General features: G+C 54.2%; 1 protein-coding gene across 6 annotated transcripts in view; it reads right to left on the bottom strand.

Moving 5' to 3' along the window:
• SETD5 (SET domain containing 5) overlaps nucleotides 1-18321 on the bottom strand; it is an 83279-nt gene that overhangs the window by 7018 nt on the left and 57940 nt on the right. For all 6 annotated transcript variants that reach the window (XM_090021658.1, XM_090021657.1, XM_090021655.1 and 3 more), the window contains 6 exons: nucleotides 17310-17552; nucleotides 12306-12435; nucleotides 9302-9537; nucleotides 6385-6441; nucleotides 4432-4902; nucleotides 3015-3298 (listed from right to left, as the gene is read on the bottom strand). In XM_090021658.1, the coding sequence (XP_089877784.1) occupies nucleotides 3015-3298; nucleotides 4432-4902; nucleotides 6385-6441; nucleotides 9302-9537; nucleotides 12306-12435; nucleotides 17310-17552 (1421 nt within the window). The remainder of the gene's footprint in view (nucleotides 1-3014; nucleotides 3299-4431; nucleotides 4903-6384; nucleotides 6442-9301; nucleotides 9538-12305; nucleotides 12436-17309; nucleotides 17553-18321) is intronic.

The raw sequence follows: 18321 nt of genomic DNA on the forward strand, positions 1-18321 counted from the left end.
CTGGATTCGTTCCCCGCCCACTAGTGTTTACTTTGGCCCATAATCTGGTGTCATCCACAGATCTGGACACAGAGCTCTCCACACCCTGTTCCAAGTCACTCCAAGCACAAAGGAAGGTAATCCCAGTGAGGATCAAAGGGAGCAGGAGAGCACACAAGCCTCCATCATGGCTCACCAAAAGCATCCGAGATTGTCTCCTTGCTAAAAAGGAGGCGCATACCCAATAGAAAGAAGGGGTCATCACCAGGGATGACTATTCTGCAGTCACTCAGGGATGTAGGGGGCAGTCAGGAAGGCCAAGGCAGAGACGGAATTAGGACTAGCTTCTCAGATTAAGGACAATAAGAAGTCCTTTTTTAAATACATAGGGGGCAAAAAGAAGGTCCCGGGTAACGTGGGGCCCTTGCAGGACGTGTTGGGGAATTTGGTCGTCACACCAGACGACAAAGCTAACATGTTTAATGATTTCTTTGCCTCCGTCTTCCTAAGTAAGGACCAGAACAGCCACCTCCCTGCTGGGCCCTCCTCAGGCCCCGGGGGAGGCACACCTGGGCCACAGGTTAGCGTGAAACTAGTTAGGGGGCTTCTGGAGGGGCTGGACGTGTTTAAGTCAGCTGGCCCGGACAATCTCCACCCTAGAGTCCTTAAGGAATTGGCCGAGGTCGTTGCAGGACCCCTGGCATGGCTCTATGAGCACTCGTGGTGCTCTGGTGTGGTGCCAGAGGACTGGAAGAGGGCCAATGTGGTTCCAATCTTCAAAAAGGGGAGAAAGGAGGACCCAGGAAACTATAGGCCGGTTAGTCTTACCTCAATCCTAGGCAAGCTATTTGAGAAAATTATGCTGGCACACATCCAGGAGGGGCCAGCTGGGGACTGCATGCTTAGGGGAAACCAACACGGGCTCATCAGTGGCAGGTCCTGTCAGACCAACCTGGTGGCCTTTTACGACGAGGTCACCAAATCCTTAGACGCAGGGGTAGCAGTGGACATCGTCTTCCTGGACTTCTGGAAGGCTTTTGACACTGTCTCTCACCCCGTTCTCATTAAGAAACTGGGGGGCTGTGGCGTAGACACCCACACAGTCAAATGGGTCGCCAACTGGCTGGAGGGCCGCACCCAGAGGGTGGTAGTGGATGGGTCCTTCTCAGCCTGGAAGGACGTGGGCAGTGGGGTCCCCCAGGGCTCGGTCCTCGGGCCCGTGCTGTTCAACATCTTCATCAGCGATTTGGATGAGGGGGTAAAAAGCACCTGTTCAAATTTGCTGATGACACTAAGATGTGGGGGGACGTGGGCACACTAGAAGGTAGCATCAGGCTTCAATCAGACCTAGACAGGTTACAAGGGTGGGCAGATGTGAATAGGATGGGTTTCAACACAGACAAGTGCAAGGTGATGCACCTGGGGAGGAACAACCGGCACCATACCTACAGGCTGGGGAACTCCCCTCTTGTCAGCACGGAGGCGGAAGAGGATCTTGGAGTCATCATTGACTCCCAGATGAACATGAGCCGGCAGCGCGGGGAGGCAGTCAGGAAGGCCAACCGCACCTTGTCGTGCATCCACAGATGCATCTCGAGCAGGTCCAGGGAGGTGATCCTCCCCGTCTATGTGGCACTGGTCAGGCCGCAGCTGGAGTATTGCGTCCAGCTCTGGGCGCCGCACTTCAAGAGGGATGTGGTCAGCATAGAGAGGGTCCAGAGGAGGCCACTCGCATGGTCAGGGGACAGCAGGACAGGCCCTATGAGGAGAGGCTACAGGACCTGAACCTGTTCAGCCTCCACAAGAGAAGGCTGAGGGGGATCTAGTGGCCTGTTACAAACTAGTCAGGGGGGACCAGCAGGCACTGGGGAGTCCCTGTTTCCCCCGAGCACTGCCAGGAGTGACCAGGAATAATGGTCACAAGCTGGCAGAGGGCAGGTTTAGGTTAGACATCAGGAGGCGCTACTTCACGGTCAGGGCGGCTAGGGTCTGGAACCAGCTTCCAAGAGAAGTGGTGCTGGCTCCTACCCTGGGGGTCTTTAAGAGGAGGTTGGATGAACACCTTGCTGGGGTCGTTTGACCCCAGTATTGTTTCTTGCCACGGCAGGGGGTCGGACTAGATGATCTGCTGAGGTCCCTTCTGACCCTAGAAACTATGAAACTAAGACAATGCTGAAGAGCACTGATCCAAGGACCGAAGCTTGGGGAACTCCACTGCCCACATCTTTCCACATCTGGTATCCCCGTTAACATGTCAGACTCCAGTCCGAGGCCGAGATGAGAGTTTCTGAAACAAGGCCTGAAGCTGCTCCAGGGCAGTGGAAGGAAGCATCCTGGAGCTTGCTGCCATGTGGGGTTCTGTGGCCCCACCCTGCATGTGGTCTGGAGGGGCTGCGTGTGCCTTGAAACTTTTACCAAATGGCTTGTAAACTGAGCAGTCCCCCTCCCCCTTGCCAGCCAGCCCGAAACCCCTGCAGGAAGCTCCACTTCCTGTGGAGAAGCCCCTGCTGTGGGGCTACAGAGAGCTACGCTCATCTCCTTTTCCAGCAAGAGCCAGAGTCCTGGCTGCCTGAATTGTGAGGGCAGAGGCCCAGCAGCAAAGGGCTATGGTACAAGCCCTTTGGCAAAATCAGGCTCCTGGAGTGTGGAGAACAGGCTGGTCACAGGGAACACGAAAGGTCTCTTCATACCATTTCATTTTTACTTTCTGGCCTCTGAACCCTCAACAAGCAGGAAGTGCTGAAAAGGCTCCTGTGAGTCTGTGATGTAGAATCAAACTCCTACACCGCTGGCAGAAGGGCCCAAACCAGCCCCAAGAACGGTGCTGTGGCCACTGTGATCAAGACTCAGGACATACCTGGAGCCTTCCAGCCTGACTGCTGAACCCAGGGGGTAAGCAGGCTGTGCCTTCCGCCTCTGTGACTACACTTAGCTTGCAGGTCCTGATGCACTTCTCAATGGGAGAGACCCTGGGAAATAATCTGGCCTGTTTCCTGCAAAGCACCTCTAGTTGTGCACAGACAGCTAACACTCACCACCTGCTGCTGATGCTGTCCTGGGACTTGCAGAGCAATGTCGAGGAACTAGCTCCTCTTTGGTCTGGCGGGCTGATCTCTTCGACATGAGGCAGGGAGGGATGAGAAGGGGAGAAGCTGCTTTGAGGGGAGGACGGGGTCCGATGTGCTGAGCCCTGCAGGCTGCTGGCATCCGCGTCAGTCACACAGCTGCTGCCTTGCCGGGTAGGAGTCCCTGTGCACCGCACTGAGTCACCACCCTCCTTGGCTTCTTGTTTCCGCTTGCGGTATTCCAGCAGAGAGACCTAGGAGAGACGCAGCCGTGAGCCTGGGAAACAGAAACCAGCTACCCGGAAGGCCCCTGATGGTGCATTCCCCTGACCCCTCAGACACTGTCCCAGAAGCACTGACTAACTACACAAATACACATGGCTTGGCTGCTGAGGCCTGCAGGACATAGGCTGTTGAGCTGGTAGCACAGTGCCCCACGGAAAACAAGTGATGATTTGCAAGGGACCTCAAAGCACTTTGCAAGCACGAGTGAAGCCAGCAGGAAAAGCCGTGGTCTACGTGAGGGGACAGAGGCAGAGACTGAATGACTTATGCAGAAGTCACACAGCAAGTGTATCCCAGAGCAGGAAATAAGCCCCATGCGGCAGAATGCATAGATGCTGGAAGGAGTAACAGAAATTACTTTCATGCAAAAGATGTAACTGCTGAAAGAGCCACTGCTGTGGCTCGGCAGATGTGTACAGGCACGCTCCATCAATACACGTTCTGAAAAAACCCCAAAGTGCCACCCAGCTAGCTATGCCCCTTTCACTTCATTCCAGCTGTGTCAGATGCAGACCCATGTGGTCATTAACCCACCACCCAGAGAAGCATTTGGTGGTAACACTGATTAGTGTGGATCTGAGCACCCTAAGACCACACAATGGGGTTGCCATCCCTTCCCTGGGAAGACCATTCAATTTCAACACCAACGAGCATCCCAGAGAAGCAGCCTACACCTTTCTGAACACTGTCCCGTGGCTGCTGGCTCCGGCCCAGCTCCTTCCTCTCTGCTCAGTAACTCTGGCTCCTGTTTCCCCTCTCCAGCCATCCCTACGTGGCTGTGATCCAGTTTGATCACCACTAGCCAAGCTGTCCCTGTTCTGTTATTTTATCACAGAGGGGGGCTTTCCTCTCTCCTTGCTCCAGAGCCATCACCATGTCATTGGGCCCACCTGCAGCTCATTAAAAAAAACCCTCACCTAATTTTCTACCCCCTCCCCTAGAGCCTTTTCACCTTTTCTCCTCAGTTCGTCTCACTTAGTCGAATTCTGTCTGTAGATCTGCTCTCTCAGCCCTTCTGGGCTGTTTTTTTTTGCCTTCACTGGTATATACTATTTCTCTCAAAGCCTGTCGCCTGCAGATACAGTCAGCAGGGGGTACTTGCCTTTTTCCTTTGTGGGGGGTTCTGTGGGGCAGATTTGACTCCTTCGCAAGCCTTCTCACCACAGGGAGACATAGATCCATGCACCATTTCTTTAAGCAGCCCAGGCTCATGTCTGCTGAAGTATCCATCCGCAGGAGAGCTGCAGCAACCCGCTTCTGAATTGGAAGGCTTTTTCTCCCCGACCTGAGCAGACCGCCGCAACAAACTGTCTACACGGGGCATTGCATTCAAGGGTGAGAAGGCATACATTAAGTTAAACTCTGTCCGAAAAGCCTGATCTGAGCTCCGTAGCAGCAGCTGTGCTTCTCCACTCTTCCCAGGGAAGCTGGTCTCTGAAGCGGAGCTGATGGAGGCCTGTGAAACCAGATCAGAGTGCCCAGTGCTGAGCAGCGACGACCTTTCTGGGCAGGTGTTTGCACTGGCATCCGGGTATCCGCCCTTTGCCAAATCCATGTCCGTTCGAAGGCAGAGCTAGCAAAGCCAATGAGAACAGAGGGGTGAAGGGGAGGGGGAATCGGAGACACGGGCAGACAGGTGGGAGAGAAAAAGGTCAAGTCCAGAAGCACTTGATGCAATGACAACACTGCTTTCAGCTCCTCGCCTGCCCCAGCCCTTCCCTGCACTGCTCTGAAGTCTTTCTAGATGTACTCGGCTGGGAACTGAGGATGAGAGGCTAATTCAGAGCTGTCCAGTCTGCAAAACCCTTTCCCTTCAACTGGTCTTTCTGTAAATGGAGCGATGACCCTAGCACTCGTCCCCAGGCACTTGCTGAAGAAGCATAGCTGATATCTTCAATTTGCCTGTGCCCTTCGGCACCGCTGGGAAGACGCAGTGCTATCTGCCACCGCCACTGCGGAAAGGACAGCCCGGGTCACGGGCCCTGATGACTCACTGGCTGCCCCATCAGCCACCTCTCTGCTGTCCCAATCCCTCCCCAGCTACGCACTGCCTAGGAATGCCATGCTCTCTTCCTCCTACTTGCTCTACACTGGCCCACAGCAAGATCTGGCCTCCGAGGCCCCTTCACTCCATTCACAGCATCCGGCAGTCCCTTCCTCCAGGACAACACCCTCACCCCCTGCCCCAGTGCATCCCCTCTGAGGAACCTCCTGGCCAGACACTTGACTGCATCCCCTCTGCCATGCTGCAGGGCTCAGGAAAGACAACATGCAGCTGTGTCCTTCCTCCTGCACCACAGCCCCAAACACTCACAGCTTCCTGGACGCTGCTTTATGAGGACGTGGGTGCACCCTGTGCTGCGTCTGGAGCACCAGCTGGGCTCTGGCACTAGGGAACCCCCTGCTACTGCTAGACCTGCAGGAAGGGCCATGACTGCTTCCCCTCCTCTGACCCTTTGACCGCTAGGCAGTCACCTGGACTGCCTTTCCCTGGGACTGTACATGCACCAGTTCGTGCTGAACAGAGCAGGTCAAGAATGGCACCACATGCTCCGAAGCTGGTCAAAACACCAGGCATGAAAATACAGAAGGCTCTACAAAGTTCCCATTGCTCCAGGGACCTTCAGTTCAAGCCTGTGAGGGGACCTCCCATTCCAGCACCCACACTGCTCCTTTATCGCCGGGGCGAAGGTACTACACAAACCACACCTGTGGCGTGGAGACTGAGGCTGACTGTGGTGTTTGTGGGGGCCAGCCCTTTGCCCTGGACCTCAATAACTGAGACAATAATTCTTCACACTGCCTCCCTCCCCGCAACTGCACGACGGTCTATGCACGCCTGCTCCTCAAGCCATTCCAGCTGGCTGCCTGTTGTCTCCAACAACCCTGCTGTCTCTCCTCAGCTTTGCTCCCACTCGTGCCCCATCTGGCCCACTCCCATCCTCTCACTCTCTTCACAGACCCCTCACCCTCCTTCCACCCTCCCTTGTGCGCGCGCACACACACACACACCCACACACAGCCGTGAGCGCGATTGAGATGGTGTGATAACTACCTCCGGTGACAGGGACTCGGGCCTATGCGCAGGGGAACTCTCAGGGGAGGATACGTTCTAGAGGAGGGAAAAGCATCTTGTTATTCATCTACTTAAAAAGTCAAGAAGCAAAATAAAATAAAAATAAGCAGCGGTTAGCCACAGCTATTTGACATGAAGGCTGCCCCGAAGGACCTGCCCAGGGATTAGAGGGCAACTCAGTGGGTTAAGGAGTTTCTAAATCTTCCTGGAAGCAAAGACAGGATGGGGTTATCATGTTCCATGCCAAAACTTAGTATCCAAACCAGAGAAGAGATGTTAGACAAAGAAGTATCTGCTTCCTTATATTCCTACTGATGCTGCCAAGGGGCTTGGCACCAGGAAATATAAAGCAATCCATGTATGCCTTTAGTCCAATGACATGAGGAGGCTGGTGTGCAAGGTTTGATCCTGCCTGAGCCAAAGGCGACTGAAATGAGACTCCACACTGGAGGAAAATGAAGACGGTGCCTTCAATCACCCCAAGCTTCCTTTTCGGTTAGGTCAGGTGCCAACTGAGCGAGACAACTGCCAGGATTGCCACTGCGTGCAAACGAAGGACAGCAGGCTACCTAATGCAAGGACATTACAGAGCACCCCTGCAATAAGGGCAAAGAGAGGGAGGGCCACCACCAGGGACATGGGGAAAGGCTGGCCTGACCCTTGCAACCAGGAATACTCTACCAAGTGCTCTCACCTTCCCTGGAAATCTTCAAGAGGAGACTGGCCAGGCACCTGGCTGGGGTCCTATGGCCCCTCCCACCCCCAGCGCTCCTTCCTGCCCACGGCAGGGGGTCGGACTCGATGATCTGTCTAGGTCCCTCCCGACTCATGATTCTGTGAAGTGCTGCGAACTGAGAACTCGCTGGCCAGCTAAGACAATGTGATGGGTGGGTTGCACGGGGGCAGAGCACGTGCAGGTCCCCACTCTCAAAGTCCCTATTCCAATGAAGCCCAGAGAGGCATACTTCTAAGGCCAGGGTTGGGCAAATATTTTGGGCGGAAGGCCACTTAGTTTTGGCAAGCCAAAGGGCTGCGTGACAGGCAGCCAGGGGCAGATAAATATTAATTTTTCTTAATTTTTTAGTGGCCCCGCGGGCCAGACAGAATGGCCTGGTGGGCCACATCCAGCCCACGGGCCGCATTTTGCCCACCCCTGTTCTAGAGTTAACTCAGCCTCTTGCCTCTGAGCACCTGACCCGCTAGTGGCTTCTGGAGTTTGTGGAACAAGTTCCCCAGAGGAGCAGCTGTAGCTGACCGATTCAGAAAGTAGCTCTGCAAAGGTGGCACTTTTAGCCTAACCCTTCAGGACTCACACCAGGGTTTAAAAAAGGCACCTGACTCCCCCAGACCAATGGCTCATCATCACCATCAGCTCTCTCACAAGGAACCTGTCCCACTGATAACAGATTGAAGACCTGCCTGCAGCTCTCTTCCCCTGGAAGCTGTGGTCATGGGACTGAAGCATGCAATCTGTATACATGGCAAGATGCATTCTCTCAAATTAGAACTGGTGACACGAAGTGTTATAAATGAGCAGCACTGGGTGGGCCTTAGAAGCCTGAACATAGATGACTGTGGTCTACAAAGCTGCTAGGCTCCTGTCCCAGAGGGAAGGAGGCTGCCTGGGAAGGTGGAAGGTTTCTATCTCTGTGGGCACACTTCTGCTGCACACTCCACCAGGAAGAGACAACAGCACTGAACACGAGACTGGAAGTCTGTAGCTAGACTCCCAGTGCCTGGCACTCACCCTCAACTTCCACCTCAAAGCACAGCAGAGCCCAGGAGCAGTTTCCAGCTCCAGCTCCATTCCTGAATCACTTCCAGCCCCCTCTGCAGTGCTCAACAAGGCTGTCCGCTAAGTTGTGCAACACCCCCTCCACAACAGCTCCCAAGAAAGAGCTCTCAAAGTGAAAATGCAAGCACTAAGCTACACAACTTCAGCAACGGAGGCTGCTTGCCCTGCTGCTGGGCAGAGCAGGGATCTCTGCAGAGCAGTCTCACACCAGTGGACAGGTGGGCATTCACTGCACTGAGTGCTCCTGGGTGGGCTTGGAGGTGCATGCTGGAGGCAGCAGCAGGTTTGGGGAGTCCCGCTGCTGAAGGAGAAGCAATACTGGAAAGAGAGAACTCCAAAGCCCTGGCACCTCCTGCACTACTGCTGGTCAGGGCCAGGGGTGGAGCGTGACACAGTAGACAAGGAAGCTCCAGACAGGATGGGCACTTATCCTGCTGGGCTCCAACACCTTCTACAATTCTGCAGATGGAAGCCACCACAAAAATCAAAAGGTATATATCGAGCGGGGAAATACAATGGGACCCTCAGTGCTGGGTACAGAGAACTATACAGGCAGTCCCGGGGCTGCTGGGACCTGAATCTCCAATACCCCCGGGCCTGGGTAAGTGTATGGTACACACAGAAGGGAGGGAGGAGGGGATGCCTGATGCTCACCGGGAGCTTGGGGGTGTGGATTCTCACAAGGCAGGGAGGAAACCATGGTGTTTCACAAGGCTGCAATGGGAAAGGGGCTGCAGCTGGGCAGGATGCAGGGTGAGTGGGTGGTCTCTGGAAAACCTGACAGCTGCTACGCTGTGTCCAGAGAAAGGGAGCAGAAACCAAGGTGTTGTCCTGGGAGAGTGAGGGGCTGCTGAACAGCAGAGGGGCGTGTAAGGGGGGAAGAGAGAAGGAGCCCACACATCTCTGACAGCTTCCAGGAGCAAGAGTGGCTACAGCCACAGGTGGAACAGAGGATAAAGGCACCAGCTGCCCTGCAGTGGGGCACTGGGAGGCTTAGCTAGGAATCCAACCACAGGCGTGAAGGCAGGAGTGCCCCGCGCAGCTCCAGGTACACATGCTCTTGTCCACCCCCTGAGTGGGCGGACCTCTACCCAGACTTACCTCAAACTGTAGTGGAGTATTGCAGCGACTCGCAGCCAGGGAGGGAATGGGCGAGAACATCATGCCATAACCATTGCGACATTCCTCCTCTCCTGGCACAGATGAGCAGGGTGTGGGAAGCTGTGGGCTCATGGAGCCAGGAACGGAAGGGACAGGAGACAGAGGCCTCAGCAACTTGGTAACGTTCTGCTCCATCAGATAGCGGGACTTCCACTTCTTCAGGGGGCTCAGCAAGTCTGCAGAACATGAACTGCATGCAGGATCGTGCTGCACTGCCACTCTCCCCGCCCCTCACCCTGGTGGCAGCCCGCCCATTCCAGACCCCTACGGCTGAGGAGGCACCAGCACCCACGCTCCAGCCCCAGAAGAGGTGGCGCTACGCAAGTCTGCGTGTCAGTCACGAAGGAAGACTAACAGTCCAAGTGCTAGAAGTGGAATGTGGGAAAGGTCAAAGCTCACTGGGGGAAGGAGCCAGAGAGGCTGGAACAAGGAGAGAGGTTGCCTCTGAGGGCCTCCACCTGACAAAAGACAAGAAAAAATCTACTCTGGCATGTCACAGATGAACCACGGTGCAGCTCAATTCTCCCCAGCTGATCTCAGCAGCCCGGATAAAATACAGCCCCAGGAGCGCTCATTCCCACTGAGAAAGACCCTGACCCCCCGCACTGCTCTGAGGTGCAAGACCTCTTTGTTTACTCCACTGCCTGTGAACTTCTCAGGGCACAGAGCTGGGCTGCGCTTTTCTGGGAAGTGCCCAGCAGCCTTTGGGGGCTTAAGACCTATGTGGCAAAGGCAGAAGCAAGCTGCGCAGCTGTGATGCTGCTGGAACTGCACGGCTCCTCAAGCAGTGGGCCAGGCAAGGTTTCGGTCAGCTCAGCACCACCTCCCACCGCAGCCTCCCCCCTTCCCCCCCGCATCAGCATGCTACGCCCACCCCGCAGCCCCAGCCCGGGCAACTTCTCTGCCTTGCTCATGCTGCCTTGCCGGCTCTGCTGTACCCAGCCTCTGCTCCCACGCATCTCCCAAGGAGCCTCCCACTGGCCCCCAGCTCCCCCATGCTCTGCACCTCTCCCGTGTCCAGGCTTTTGAGCTCCTTCCCAGCTGGAACAGGTCCTGACCTGGCGACTGCGAGCCTCCTCTGTTCCGGGAGAACCCCCAGGCCTTCCCTTCCTTCAGGGCCAGGCTCTCGCACAGGTGTTCAGGCTGCCAGTTCTGCCGCTTCCTCACCTCAGGCCCCGGGGCACCAGGCTCAGTGCAGGCAGCCTGTTACACCGGGCACCGCTGACCTTCTTTCCCACGGTGACCCAGTGACCCCTCCCCCTCCCTTTGGAAACCGCCTGCGTGTCCCTCGCTCCTCACACGGTCCCATGCAAGGGTCACCTATACACTCAGCCCCTCGGCCAGTTCAGCGCTAATACGAAAGAAGACTCTGATCCACTAGACACTGCTCCCAACCCCTTTGCCCCTGGGGGCAGACTACAGCTGCACTGCCCTCTATTTTCTGCTCCCAGCTTCCTACTTCCCTTCCCCTGGGCTCAAACAACAGCCATTTGCCTGCACCACCGAACCCTGTCAACCTCAACCTACACCATCTCCAAGCAGCAAGTCCCTCCTCATGTTCCAGCCACTTCACAAGGGAACTTCCACACACTCCCTTGCCAGCTGGCTCCACAGGGCCTCAGCTACCAGGCTTGAGAGAGAGGAATGCCAGTCTTGGGGAAATCCTAGGAACTGGCCTCTCCCAGGTTGCTGGTCTTGTGACTTTTGTGAAGGGATGCTGTTACGTTTGACCTTTCCCAAGTCTCAGACCCTGACGCCAAACAATTCACTCGGCTTTGCCCTTTAGAATTTCCCTAATGGTCTTGCTCACCCCTTTCAGGTCTTGCTCAGGGATGTACATTATTCAAAATCTCCTGCTTTGTTCACATTAAATGCATCTAACCTTTTAATAACCAACTCTGTTGTTAATTGTACACTGTCTAACTGCTCGTCTGTCGTCCTTGGAAAACTGATTCCTGACTTGGGCAGATCTCCGCCCTCTTCCTCTGTAAAGACAGATGCAAGTGAACTATTTAACAACTCTGCTATTGCTTTTCTCAGATTTAAGTGCCAGTATTTTAGGTACCTGCTGCACAATCCTCTACCGACTTAATTCTCAGCACAGATTAGACTGTCCAGCTGCCATTCTAATGGCATCACACTCGGAGGGATGGCACTGTTCTCCCTGGCACTGTACTATACAACCCTGGTGATCGTTTTGCAAGGTTCAGTACCATCCCACTGCCGTAAGGTGTTGGGGCAGTGCAGGCAACCTCCAGCTAGAAGGGACTTGGGGAAATGGAAATGGACATGCAGCAGTGCAGCATTTCTCACCAGCCACTGTCCTGGGCCAACACATGCTAGTGCATGGAGCAGGCTGCTAGCCTGCTGGGAAGGAGCTGCACCAGGCAGCTAGTCCAGAAGCTGCCACCCAGCTGTAGACAAGCAAGGGGACTGCAAGCCTGCTGAGGAAAGCTGGCCAGCTGACATGGGTAACTGGCTGGCCACAGGAAATAAGAGGCTCCCCAGGAAGGGAGGCTGGGGAGAGGAAGGAGAGAGGAGGTGCAGAAGGATGGACATGCACCACACCAGAGATGCCCCTCTCCCAGGGTCTGTAGACAGGGGCAGACAGAAAGAGGAAGGCTGCAAGGCTGAGGCCCGTGGCCTGGGACAGAGCACACTTTGGGCCTGAGGCCTGCAGAGGAGCCAGAAGCTGGTCTACATGTTCATGTGAAGAGAAGCCGCACACGTTTCCCCGCACGTGAAAGGCTGCGTGTTCTCTGGACACAAACCAAAGGGATATAACAAAGGGCCTGGTTCGGATGAGGAAAAGGGCTCCTGCGTCTGCCAGGGGCAGTACACCCTGCTACAGCACACACTTCCAAAGCTTGCTTCCAGAATGCTTTCAATCCATGCATCAGCTAGCCTCACCAGCCTATGAGTTCACCACATGCTGGACACGTACCTGTGTTGTCCTTGCAGATGCTGGAAGAGTTGCTGCTCTCATTGCTTTGGTATAGACACTGGGTTCTGCTTTCTTGTGGAGCTGATGAGGTCTGAGTCATCCCTTCTTCCAGGGCTTGCTTCATCCAACGCTGCAACAGAACAAGACCATGTCATTATGCTGCTTCACAGGAACTGCTGCAGGACTCACACAGGAGCGCAGTCTCAGGCTCCATCTTCTTTTTGGGAAGAATGCTTGGTGTGATGGAGATGTGAAGGCTGAGCCCAAAGACTTATGAATGGCTTTGAAGAGGAATGCTTGATGAGACAGGTGCTAAAGGTTATAAACCTGTCTGCAATGGAAGGGTAAAGAAGGTAGGAGGCACGAACCCAGCAGTTAGGGAGTTCTTAAGGTCAGGTTTTATTTGAAAAATTGAGCTAATGGAAGTGTAAGTATTTAGAATTTGCCTTAAAAATCTGCCTTCTGGACAAGGCCCTGCTTCACGTATAGGAGGGGAATCCTGGCAATACAATGGGACAGAAAAAAGTGCTACCTTGACTGTCTTTGAGATGAAAACATCTGTCTCTTGGGAGTAGCCAGAAATGTGCATTAGCAGAGTCTGAAAGAAATGGTTCTGTCACTTCAGTGCTGTCAAGCTCTAGATGTATCCAGAGGTGTTCCTTCCCCAGCATACAGTACCACTTTGGGAAGAGCACAGGGGACCTCACCCACTGCTACAAGTGTCGTTCTGAACTGCCCAGGGATGCAATTTTCTGGCAGGTCTTGGTACCAGATCTGTGCAGAATACGGTGTATGGGAGCTCCACCACGAGAGCCTGAAGCTTGCTTCTCTCCTGGCTAAGGAGATGGCTACTGTTGTGAGAGCAAGAGCAGAAAGAGCATCCAAAAGGCGCTCCTCATAAGCCAAAGGGGTGAGGCTGTGGTCCCACAACAGAGCCTGTGTATCGAGGCTTTTCAGAAGTGTTGTGCCACCTGATAAGAATCATAGAAATTAAGGGCTGGAAGGGACCTCAAAAGATAGAGTCCAACCCTCCCGCTCTGGGCAAGAATACTGCTGAGATCAAATGATCCCAGCAAGGTGTCTGTCCAGTCTCCACTCGAAGACTTCCAAGGCTGGAGACTGCACCACCTCCCTGGAAAGTCTGTTCCAGATTCTGGTCACCCTCACCATAAAGAAGTTGTTCCTTACATCTAGCCTGAAACCGTCCTCTAACAGTTTATGGCCATTGCTCCTTGTCCTCCCCTGGGGCACCCTAGTGAATGTTTTTTCTCCCAGCTCCTGACAGTCACCCCTTACACACTTACAGATGGCCACTAAGTCCCACCTCAGTCTTTCCCTCCCCAGGATGAAAAGTCCTAGATCCCCTTAGTCTTTCCTCATAAGGTTTGTCCTCCAGCCCCGTAATCATTCGTGTGGTCCTTCAAACTAGAGAAGACTAGTCTGACTATGGTGCTGGGTGACCTACTTAATGATGCTAGTTGGACCCACATTGAGCTACATTAAAGTCTAGAGAATTTTAGCTGCAGTTAATAGGCCCCAAGACCAAACGTGCTGGACTAGTTTGCCCTGTAGAACCCCAGGATAGAAGACCTGCCATCTGCGACAGGAGGTCCTGAACCTGCAAGGGAGGAGCTCTCTTTCCACAGTTCACTGTGGCAGTCGCTGCCTTGGTCAGCAGGGAGACAGGCAGGTAAGTCTGACCTGGCTTCTCCTGGCTCTGGCAGACACCATGGGTATTAGGGGGAACCCTGAGAAGGTGTATAAGAGTTTTCAGTTCCACTGCAGAAGAAAAGCAACCAGCCATGATCTCAAGGCTCACGGCCTCTCTGGAACCCGGTCGTGGATATCCGCTGTCATTCTGGATGACAAGCCGGTCAAGCAGCAGAGTCCCCACTGATGGGATGATGACCTACGGCTGGATTTCTATAGCAGCCACTTGTGCTCAGACAGACTGCTTGCTGAGGAAGTCCATCAAATGGCTGCTGACTCCTGGAAGGACAGAATGCAGCCCCTGGCCTCTCATGGGACTCCTGCAACACTGCACAGTGTGTGTGGGCTCCTGCACTAAAGTCTCTGAGTTCACACGCACCAGATAGGCTGGGCCTGGGACAGAAGCTTCACTGACATGTACACGAGGAGAACAGAAGAGTGGCTCTGCAGTACCAGCGATTCTTTAAGAAGCTGCAGCTGGCACGGACCTGGCAGGAGGGCACGGGCACTAAGAATCAGAATCTTCTGAACCACCATGTCCACTGGGATAGGCACGTGCCCTGCCCTGCGCCGATCTCTCAGTCACAAGGCACGTGCACACCACACAGACATGTACTGAGTGTCCCTGTTGCCCAGACATGTAAACTGAGACACAGCAAGGAGCTTGCCTCAGGTCACTTTGCTGTTTTGTGAAACCTAGGAGAACTGCAGGTCTGCCTGGGCCTCAGCCCCCTGCGCAGGACAAGATGCACGAATCTGTCTGCTTGCTGTCTTTATAAACATTATCAGACTGGATGGAAATTGAATTCCCTCTTTGGTGACAGAGAAGGCTTGGAGACTCAACAGCAATGCACATGCTGATGCAGCTGAGGACATGTTTGGATTCTCCAAGGGTGGGGCAGATGGAGTGGAAAACAGGCAAAAGTAAACTGCTTCAGTGCTAAGGGGCCAGAGGAAAGGAACCAATGGAACAAGAATACAGATAACTGGTAAATGTTTAGCAAGAAAGAACCAAACATATGAAGAGACAGGGCTGCGAAGTGGATGTGGCAGCCAAAAAACCAAACCAAACCAAAACCAAAACAACAAGGGGGGTTATGAAACGCTACAAAGAAACGCTTGCAGGTGACTGGTCACCACTGCCAGCAGCAGTAAAAGCAAAAAAGAAATCGTCCCCACTACCCCAAGGAATAAATAAAAAGACAGATAGAGCCATCACTATTAGGAAGGCCTCCTAACAGAAATCAGTTATGGCAATGTAGGTAAGATGGAAGAATGTAACAGTTTGCAAGGAAGTTGCCTTGCAAGAACTTAAAGCCTGCTCCAACAAACTGAAGAGCACTCAGACAGCAGGGCCAGGATGAAAGCTCTTCAGATCTGCCGCACTGGAATGAAAATGCTGCCCTAGCTCTTCAGCTGAGTGCAAGGCAGCATCCACCCCAGACAGGTGTAAAATATGAAGCATTAGACAACTACCTAGAAAAGGGATCTGAGCAACTGCCACTGGTATGGATCACATTACCATCAGTCCCAGGGAAACTCCTGGAGACAGTTTGAACAGAAGCTGCAATACCACCAACAGCAAGTTTCAAGCACAAGCCTCTTCCTGTACTCAATGGTGTAGACAGAGTCCCTGTGAAACACACTGGAAATCTATGCATCTCCTCGTTAAATTACCAGATCTTCCAAAGTCAAGATGCCAACTGTGCTGCGTTCTCCAGCCAGCACTGGACAGTTAAGTCATTCCCAACCAAGCAGGAGAAGATAAACCCAGGTAATTTTAGTGGTAACTTTAACAGAGTACCCCAGAGAGGTAATGGCTGCTTTTTCAGGTGGCCTATCTGTGTGACAAGGGATTAACTGAAGACAGAAGCAGCGAGGTAAAACTTCTCTGAAGGACCCAAAGAGGGGGAATTCCCCACAGAAAGGACCAAAAAGCATGCGCTAAGTGCTGGTGCTGACTTTTAAAGAGCACCAAGACTGGGAAAGCAGAGAGGACCCTCAGGGAGGCACTGAGATGCCCAGAGAGAGACAAAAATAAATCCCAAAGGAACTGGGGGATAAGCAGGGACAGATGGTTCTGCTAAGAGGGACTGCAAACGAGGTGCAATCTGCCAGTCTGTCTGAAGGTCCCGTCCACAGTCACTAACTCAACTGGAACCATCCTGCTGGTCAACAGGCAGCTGCTGTAGCCCTGACCATGCACATCACCAATGCTGACAGACAGGACCAAGTCCCATTTCACAACCCCTTGCATGGGAGAGGCCTGCAGGCTTGTGGCAACTACTCTCAACACAGACTTGGACCCAACCCTTAGGGAAGGCCAGTCCACTAGAGCCATCTATCCAATCCAGGGGCAGGCAATTATTTTGGGTGGAGGGCCGCTCACTGAGTTTCCGAAAGCCATCGAGGGCTGCATGACAGGCAGCCCAGGGTAGATTAATCTTAATTTTCTAAATTTTTTAGGGGCCCCACGGGCCGGATACAATGGCCTGGCGGGTCACATCTGGTCCCCGGGCTGTATTTTGCCCACCCTGGATCCAATCTGCTGACCAACACCCATCTTTCTCTGCTGGGGCATGGCCTGAAGTTACACTGAAGGCTCAAACACCCACACGCTCCAGCTGCTGCGGAGCTGCCTGAGCCACCTGTTTCCCACTGCCACGGAGGGAGAGGTGGGGCCAGCTTGAGGTGCCAGGCCTTTCAGCTGGGCTGACACCTGAGCATCAGAGTGACATCTAAGCAGGCACCCTGGGACCGGACCCTCCACACCCTATTCCTGATCTAAGGGGTGGAACCGGCCGACTCCCACCGGAGCTCGGAGGCTCCAGAGACTAAGCTCCAGTGCAACAGAAGGGATGAGCGAGCAAGTCTCTGGTCAGAGCTGGAGAAGCCAGGCTCCCTGCCCTCAGACTGCTTCCAGGGCAGCTTCTCACTGTGAGTGCATGCAAGAAAGAATGCTCTTCTCTGCTTCTCCTCAACCCTGTGTCCTCCCTTCCTCCGCTCCCCCCTGTCCTGGGGACACCCCAGACACATTCAGCTTTGTTCTCTGCTGCCACTCGGTTTTCTGGGAGAGGTGGAAACTGCCCACAAGGAGCCTAAGCACATGCACCATTGCACAGCAAGCCCCTCCTCAGCTCTGTCAGCCTTGGCCTACATGCCCATGCGCCGGGCAGGCCTGACACATCCCAGGAAGACACCAACCAAACTGGACTGGACTCAGCAGGCCTGCAGGAGCACAGGAAAGGGGGCGCGTGCCAGAGGATCAAAGGAAGATGAGGCAAGCACACGCACCTTTTTACAGGAACTGTACATCCCATCCAGCAGCAGAGGCCTTCGGCGTCTCTCGGGGTTGAAGGGGGAGCCAAAGCGGATGTAGTGTTTGGGGGTGGTACAAATCAGCGGGGAGTGGGAAAGACCAGGGAGCATGTTGAGGGTTGTTGCCAGAACCGTTGGGTCCGTGGTAATGCGCAGAGGGCACTCGATGGGGCACTCCTGCTTCTCCGCCTTGTCGTTCAGCCACTCTGTAACTAGATACTGAAGCAGAGAATAGTCCTGAGTATGGGGGGGGGGGGGGCAGCAGGATGGGATAGGACGGGACGATGACAGAAGTAGCAGGGCAGGTAGGCAAGGTGCTGTGTGGGGAAGCTGCCCTGGACAGTTCAGCTCAGCTCTGCAGCAAGTGCACAGGGGTGACGCACTGATATAGTCTCACCACAGACAACACAGGTCTTGGGGAACAGGCTGGGAAATGTCTGAACAGGATGTGCCTTTTCCCCCAGACAAACCTGACACAATATTGACCTCCTACCCCCAACCCCCAGGTTCACCTCTCCTCTGCCACAGCTCTCTCCGCAGCCTGCTCCCCTCCTGATCGCCTCATGCCATCTCCTCAGAGACCTCGCCCCTCACCTCCAGGCCTTCACTCCTCTCCTCTGGCCCTTTCCTCTCAACACAAGCCTGATTCAGGTTCTTCCCACTGCAAAAGTCCCCGCTGACCCTGCTTTCCTTTCCCACTGCTGCTGCATCTCCCTGCCCCTTCACTTGGAGCCTTGCTGAATCAGCTGCCTACAGCCTTGCTGGAGCTCCTTTCTGCCAGCTCCGTTTTAGACACTGACCCAGCTTCTGACCTCATGCTCCACTGCCCTTACTTAAGTCTTCAGTGGCTTCTCAGCCAAATCACAGGACTAGTACATCATCCTCACCTTGCCTCTGACAACTGACCACCGTCTTCTTCATGAAACGTTCTCCTCCAACCTGCCCTGGCCTCTGCGACTCCCCTCTTTCCTGGTTCTCCTCCTCACTC

This window comes from Crocodylus siamensis, chromosome 11, assembly GCF_052110815.1.
Source record: "Crocodylus siamensis isolate JL-2025a chromosome 11, ASM5211081v1, whole genome shotgun sequence".
Lineage (NCBI taxonomy): Eukaryota > Metazoa > Chordata > Crocodylia > Crocodylidae > Crocodylus > Crocodylus siamensis.